The following is an 8,448-nucleotide window of genomic DNA, read 5'->3' on the forward strand; positions in this document are numbered from 1 at the left end:
TGACATGGTGGAAAACTTTACTGAAGTCTTCAGGATGATTTCTCAATGTTTGGTGAGTCATTTGAACCGTGTTTAACTAATCTTGATAGAGCATTTGCTAGGTTTGAAAAGACCAATCTGGTGCTCAACTGGGAGAATTTTCACTTTCATGGTTAGAGAAGGAATTGTGTTGGGACAAAAAATCTCCAATAGTGGGATAGAAGTTGATAAAGCGAATGTGGAAGTGATTGAGAAGTTACCCTACCTATATCAGTGAAGGGAATGAGTAGCTTTCTTGGACATGCTGGCTTTTACAGAAGGTTCATCAAGAACTTCTCTAAAACTGCAAGACCTAAATGCAACTTATTATAGAAATAAATGAAATTTGTGTTTGATGACAAATGCTTGCAGGCTTTTGAGATGCTGAAGCATAATTTGATTAAAGCTCATATTTTGATTGATCTAAATTGGGAGCTCCCATTCGAGCTGATGTGTTATGCTAGTGACATAGCAGTTGGAGAAGTGCTTGGGTAGAGAAAGGACAAGGTATTTCGCTCCATATACTATGCAAGTACAAGATGTGATGCAGACCAATGAAACTCCACAGTTACAGACAAAGAGATGTTAGCATTGGTTTTTGCATTTGACAAATTCAGATCATATCTGGTGGAAACCAAGGTAATAATGTATACTTACCATGCAACCATTCGGTACTTGTTCAATAAGAAGGATGCCAAACCTACGATTATTAGGTAGATCTTATTGCTCTAAGAGTTTGATCTTGAAGTAAGAGAATGGAAGTGAACCGAGAACTAAATAGTTGATTCATCTATCCCGACTATTGGATTCATCTCATGTGAAAATGAGGGGTAGATTTGTGAAGAGTTTCCTGATGAGTAGTTGCTTGCATTGGACATTGTTCAAGTGACTTGGTATGCTGACATAGTGAATTTTTCGGAGGGTGGTTTATTTCCACGTGGGGCATCAATACGTCAGAAGTACAGGCTAAAGTATTATGCACACTTTTATATATGAGATGATCCCTATTTATTCAATCAGGTTCCAAATCAGATGATGAGAAGGTGTAAACCTGAGCAAGAGGTGACACAAATATTGGAGAGTTGCTATGCGGCGCCATATGGTGGACATCATGGAGGCGAAAGAACTGCGCATAACGTATTGCAATCTGGTTTCTTTTGCTATACCTTGTTTGAACAGGCTGCTTTATTTGTGAAAGTTTGTGATCAGTGCCAAAGAATGGGTTCCATTTCAAGGAGGCATGAGATTCCATTGAACAACATACTAGAGGTGGAGACTTTAGCATGTGAGGGGGTAGACTTCATGGGAACTTTCCTATCGTCCCCAAGTAATCAATACGTTCTAGTTGTTGTGGACTACGTGTCAAAGTGGGTGAAGGTTGTTTCATTACCAATAAATGATGCCAAGTGATATTCAAGTTCATACGGACGCACATCTTCACTAAGTTTGGGTCGCCACGGGCTATAATCAGTTACATAGGTACGCACTTAATCAATAACTCAATGCATATTTTCTTAGCTAAGTATGGGGTGATGCACAAAGTGGCTACATCATATCATACCCAAACTAGTGGGCTGGTTGAGTTATCGAACATGGAGGTCAAGAAGATCCTCCAAAATAATGTGAATGCCCAAAGAAAAGATTGGGTTGGCAAGCTAGATGATGCCTTATGGGAGCATCAGACTGCTTACAAGACAATGATAGAGACTTCTCCTTGTCAAATAGTGTTTGGAAAAACTTATCACCAACCAGCTGAGTTGGAACACAAGACGTACTTGGCTATCAAGAGGCTTAATTTAGATGCTGAGTTAGCAAGAAGGAAAAGAATCACACAACTGCTTGAGCTAGAGGAGTTTAGGCTTTATGCCTATGAAAATGCAAATTTACATAAAGAGAACACCAAGAGGTGTTATGACAAGCATATTGTGTCACTCACATTTGATCCTGGTCAATTAGTATTGTTATTCAATTCTAGATTGAAGTTGTTCCCAAGAACACTTCGGTCTAAGTGGAGTGGTCCATTTGAGGTAGTAATGATGAATCAACATGGTGCTTTGAAAAAGCGGAACAAGGATAAGAGCAATACTTACCTTGTTAATGGGAAATGGGTCAAGCACTGCTTTGTTAAGAATTTGGATCGTGATCTTGAAGTGCTCAAACTGGATGACGAGTGAGTCATGAGACAGGTCGTGCCGCACGTTAAGTGAGGTGCTACATGGGACCATTATAATAGTTAGGATTTAATAATTTTGTTTGGTGCAGAGAGCCTCGTGTTAAGGTGTTGGATGTGAGGCGACCCATCATCAACTAATAAGTTAGCTGTTGAAATGTGCAGGATTTAGGGATTTTGCCCAAGGATAGTGTGTGTTGCTCGCACGTCGCATGGAGGGATGCTGAAAATTGCCCCACCTAGGGAAATTTGAGGCAGAACCCTGCGTGTAAGCCACGCGTCACGCAGAGGGTTCCCAAAAATAGATTTCGACGAGGAATCAAAGTTCACATCGTGAAAATAGTCCATTGAGTGCTAGCTCCGTGTCGCGAAGGGAGGACTAAATTGGGAATATAATTTTAATTGATGCAGAGCGCCTCGTGTTGGTCGCGCATCCCGGAGGGGGATCCATATTCGAGCTCGACGATAAATCATTCTACGTCAAAGAAAAAAAACAGTTAAGTGCTAGTTCTACATTACGGAGAAAGTGTTGAATTTAGGCCCAAGTGGAACTAAATTTCCAGTGAGTTGCGTGTAACTCGTGCGTCATGTGGCCAGGTCCAACATTTGGATCTCCTGGAATTAAAATTCTAGATAGTTGTGATAGCTCTACGTCGCACGAACAGGTAAGATTTTTTTTACTTTTGAATTAACGAAACGAGTTTTACCCGTTTCTTAGAGAACACAACCCGACCCGACCAATTTTTTCCACCCTCTTAACCCCAATTTACCCTATTCTCATTCATTCTCACCTCTCCCCTCCCTTTTACCCCAACGATTTCTTCATCTCTTCATGTGTCACGTAACAATTTCCACTTCTTCTTTGCCATTTTTGCTGCAATTCCGCATCGCACATGTATGTTTTTGGTCTTTATTCTCTAAAGTATGATGGTGGGTGAAGTTTAAATTTTCTAGGGTTGTGGAGTAGTTGATCTCAGGGACGGGGGAATGAATTTGTTGTTGTAATATTGCTTGTTTCATGAGCAATCATGTGTGTTTTGAAGTCTTGAGTAGTACACACTGATTTTGTTGATGTGGGTTGAATTAACAATTGTTGTTAGGTTGAGAAGGGCCAAATTTGTGCCATGAATTTCATTGTGTTGATTTGGGGAGGTATTGTGTTGTCATGCCGACTATGTGATTTGTATTTGTTGTGTGTTTCGAATTCTTGAGTAGGAACACAATGGGTTATTTGTTGATGTGGTTCGTGAGTCAAACTAATGTGTGGGAATGATTAAGGAGTAATTGATACCTTTTGGTTGTTGTTTTTGAATTCTTGAGTAGAAGACACAATTGTATGCTCTGCTATTTTCCAAATGTTGAAATAGATGTTGAACTCTTGAGTAGACATCATGTAGGGTGTTGAGGTGTGATGCTTGTATAACTGATAGTTAGACTTCTTGAGTAGAACTATCAAATGAGCTTGAATATCCCATTGCTTCTTGTAAATGGGTTTGGGCTTCAAAGTCTGAGTAGAAGTTCCATTGTCTGTTAGTGTTGAAATCTTGACTAGACACGAACTTGGTACTTGTTTGAATACACTGTGACTACAAATTGTTGGGAAATCCAAGTACCTACATTGAAACCATTTTGAACTGCGCACACCATCCGTATTATGCTTATGGGTGTAGTGTTTAGGGTGACATTTGTTACATCTTGAAGGTCACCATATATACTTCACAATATCCCGACAAGGCAGTGACCCAACCAATTCAAAAGAAGCAGCCAGGGAACGGAAATGTACTAACAACATCCCTTCCCCTAAAACCAAAATGAGGCGATATGGAGCTAAGGTTGTGTCAAAGGAGGGAAAAAATTGGTATAAGAAGAACACTGAGGCTTCTTACTTCTCTGATGTATTCATTGATCGGGATAGCCTGGCTCGTGAGTTCTCTCACATTTCGAGGCGGATGAGAGAGCTTAGGATGGAGTTTGCATTGGCTGAGCCGGATGAGTGCAATCTACATATGGTTGGGGAAATTTTTGCCAACTGGGCGACAAATGCTTGATCTCACTTTGTGTCTATTTGCGGGGGGAATGTCCCTATCACACCTACGAGCATCAATGCTATCTTAGGCACTGCAAAATACACCTATCCTCTGGTGCTGACGAGGATGAACAATTTGACCGCAATGACTTTCCTTTTTATATTTCATGTTGGTAAAATCTTGTATGATTGACAAACATTATTTCTTGACATTTTGTGCTATGAGTAGCTTAAGTCCTCTATTCTAGGGTTGTAGTTACGGTTGGTAGTTTAATATAATTTGTTTCTATTATGAGAAGGCTTGTCTAATGATTTGTGCTTGCATTCTTGTTTTAGTATTTTAATGCTTGATCAACATTAGAATAAACTTGTTGTCCGTTCTTGAACTCTAAAGATGAATAGAGGGATAGACCAAAGAATGTGAGAAGTGTGTTCATTCTAGGGTAAAATCTAGAATGTTTTGTATATAGGAGTCTTATACTTACATACCACACATGTTTGTTATGCAAGATGAATGTTAAATGCGCCGTCATTGGTTCATACCTAACCCCACTCAATGATGTAGTTAGGTTGTCAATGATGGTAGGCGGTTAGAGGTTGGAAGATCGTGATCGTAAAATGGACCTTGCTAATCCATAATGAGGTTAACCCATCAAATACTAGAATAAATCAATATTATACCGAAAAGATATCTATGTTACGACCCTGGGATACCTTTCATAATTGAGAGATTCTGTTGTTTGAAACTATTTGATTACCGTAATTAATTTTCAATAGTGTTTAATTAGTAATAAGTAGTGTTAAGCGAATTTCTAAAAGTATTTTCCACTTGAGTAAATTTAGTTTAGACATAAAAGAATTGTTATTTGCTAATTTGAAGTCCTTTGGTTTTGATAATGCGGCTCAAAGAATAGTTGTACTACTTGAGTGACCACGTGCACTTGTGTGTGCTTGTGGGTACAATAATAGTCAAATAAGAAACGCTCAACTAAAAATACGTTTAAGTTGCATATAAAATCTAAAATTTTCATATAAAGTTATAAAGTCGATACTCAAATTAAGAGTTGTAAATCCATTTCAACTTGGTACATTTATATCTCTACAATTCTTAGCCTTTTAAAATGTATTGTTTGTCCTCTACTAATGTCTTCGTGTTCTATTGGTCTCTTCCTCGTTCCCAGGCCTCTTTCATTTTTTGTTGCTTTAGAACTAGTTTGACTATGTTGAAGCATTCCTCTTCCTCTACCTATGACTTCATTCACATTTTTTTCTTGAGGCATCCCTCCTTCCTTACCTATTCCTCTTCCTCTATAACTTACCATAGCATGTTTATTGAAAACTCAACATCAAAGTGTGTCCGTGCTCGTGCGTGCGTGCATGCGTGCATGTGTGGGTGTGCGTGCATGCATGCGTGGGTGTGTGTGTGTATTGAGTTGTAAATCCAACTTTAACTTGGTACATTTCAATCCCTACAATTCTTAGCCTTTTAAAGTGTGTTATTTGTCCTCTGCTAATGTCTTCGTGTTCTATTTGTCTCTTCCTCGTTCCCAGGCCTCTTTCATTTTTTTATTGTGTCACGACCCATAAATAGGTGTGATGGCACTCGTCTTATCCCACCAAGACAAGTCAGCCTAAAACTCAATATCTAACAAAGTGCGGAAGTAAATGATAATCCAACAACAATTTCTATTATGAAACCAAGTCATATTAATTCAATCCCCAAAACCAGGTTGTCACGTGCACAAGCCTCTAATGTAAATATTAGAATTGAAATAAAATAGAAGTCTAAAATGAAGTTGTCTTTCAAGTAAAAACAAAGTCATAAACTGGAGTAGGAAAGTTCGCTGAGATGACAAGCAGCTACCTCACAACCCTCTACAAGATGCCTCGGAAACAAAAAGAATGACAGGTATCACGAAGATCCGGGCTCGTAACCTACAAAAATTTGTAGAAACAAGGGGTGAGTACCAAACCACGCGGTACCCAACAAGCAAACCTCTAAACACAAGTTAAGTGAACAAAATACGGGTACTCCTTACACCCTATCTAAACTTCCACGCTACAGCCTAACAGTTTACAGTTTACCAAACACACAACTCAATAACCACACTCTATCAGTTTACACATTCTCAATAACAACTCAATATTCAACCATCACAACCTTCATAGAGAAACAATCACAAGATTAGCAAAATACGTGTTCAAGTTCATCAATAATAAAATGTGCAATGCCATGAGATGCAATGTCAAATATAGTGATGCATGCCTTTCTTAACAATACACTCCCGCTGTCTCTCAGTCCCGGACCCATGGGGGACATATCTGTCCATGCATCTGTCGCGGCACACGACACGACCCTCGATAACAGTAACCTTCGCGTCACGCAATACGTCCCTCGAAATATAATAACTATTGCGGAGCGCGATACGACCCTCGAAATGGTACATCCTCATACCACAACCATGTCTCAGATACAATGCAAATGACATGCTTAAATGAGAACGAGGAGATAACCATTTTGATAACAAAGCGCAATTTACTACAAGGAATACAACACCAACAAATAAGCAACAAGTCTCCAAGTCATTCTCAACACTACACAAGGAAATACACGAATTTCATACGCTTAACAAGGGTTTAGAAATCCACTTGCCTTAGTCAATCGAATAATTACTCTTGGACTTGAGCCTTCTTTTTNGATACACACCCGCTGTCTCTCAGTCCGGGACCCATGGGGGACATATCTGTCCATGCATCTGTCGCGGCGCACGACACGACCCTCGATAATAGTAACCTTCGCGGCGCGCGATACGTCTCTCGAAATATAATAACTATCGCAGAGCGCGATACGACCCTCGAAATGGTAAATCCTCATACCACAACCATGTCTCAGATACAATGCAAATGACATGCTCAAATGAGAATGAGGAGATAACCATTTTGATAACAAAGCGCAATTTACTACAAGGAATACAACACCAACAAATAAGCAACAAGTCTCCAAGTCATTCTCAACACTACACAAGGAAATTCACGAATTTCATACGCTTAACAAGGGTGTAGAAATCCACTTGCCTTAGTCAATCGAATAATTACTCTTGGACTTGAGCCTTCTTTTTCCGTTGAGCTTCCGAACCAATGGAATCTATTCATGTATATATTTACAATAAGGTTTCGGAATTAACAACACTCACACTTTTATGTGTTTAATCTCGGCCTAAAAATTCACCCCAAATTTATAATCAAGTTCGTAATTCTCGATGCCAACTAACATTTCAACTATTGTATTTTCCAAGTTTCAAGTCTAGGATTTCATCCTAATTTTCTTTTTCAATATCATTATTTAAATGGTACTCACAAAATATCATTCACCCAATATTTAAATAATATACATACCAATATATCAAAATTTGAACCATAATATAATAATTAAGAATCTAAAAATTACGCTCGAAAGAATTCATATTTACGTAGCAGAATTATGATCCATTTTCTTTCTTTTCAACTCTTTTCCTCCAACCGATGATTCAATAAGCCTTCAACCCTAAAGCTTTCACTTAAAAGTAACTGGAATGAGATGCCTTTCTACTTTCCTTATACCATATGAAGCTATAATTTATTTAAGTTTCATTAAGTAGTCACCACTCATCAGTTCTATTCCACTGATTCCTATCTTTATGCAACTTTTTTCCACAATATCTAGATAATGGATATGTACTGAAAATCATTCTATTCACAGCTCAAAACTGTGCCTCTTAGAAGTACAATGAAGCCAACATATTTTGGAAAGGAGCAGATCGAACTTATATAACGACAAAACTATTGCTCCACATGGTTTTATGGTATATATATTTATCTATAATTACACATCTTGATATATCACATTTGGATATTAGTATGGTAACCATAATACAAAATCCTACCCAACAATCGATTAAACCACCAATGACCTTCAGAATTAATATCTTAAACTAACATACATTACACCAAAAAGAATTATCAAAATTCTAGGATTTTCAATGGTTAACTCGTCAAGATTATAATTCATAGCTTTCAAGTCTACGACTACTTAATTTACTATATAGTTTCTCACAATTTCTTTTCAAATTACAGCACATTAAAAAAATAGTGAACTAGCCACTTTCTCAAACCAAAATGCAGACAAAAATAAACACAACCTTATCCTATATATATATATATATATATATATATATATATATATATATATATATAT

General features: G+C 38.0%; 1 protein-coding gene across 1 annotated transcript; it reads left to right on the top strand.

Moving 5' to 3' along the window:
• The first annotated feature begins 1,610 nt into the window (after positions 1-1,610).
• Positions 1,611-2,192, top strand: LOC107016726. Its single transcript, XM_015217112.1, has one exon. It carries the CDS (start codon positions 1,611-1,613, stop codon positions 2,190-2,192), a length of 582 nt encoding a protein of 193 aa, XP_015072598.1.
• The last annotated feature ends 6,256 nt before the right edge of the window (positions 2,193-8,448 follow it).

Source organism: Solanum pennellii, chromosome 4 (assembly GCF_001406875.1).
Source record: "Solanum pennellii chromosome 4, SPENNV200".
Taxonomy (NCBI): Eukaryota; Viridiplantae; Streptophyta; class Magnoliopsida; order Solanales; family Solanaceae; genus Solanum; species Solanum pennellii.

Excerpts from the sequence above, each read along its gene's own strand:
- LOC107016726 (XM_015217112.1), top strand. The coding sequence starts at position 1,611 with ATGGAGGTCAAGAAGATCCTCCAAAATAATGTGAATGCCCAAAGAAAA.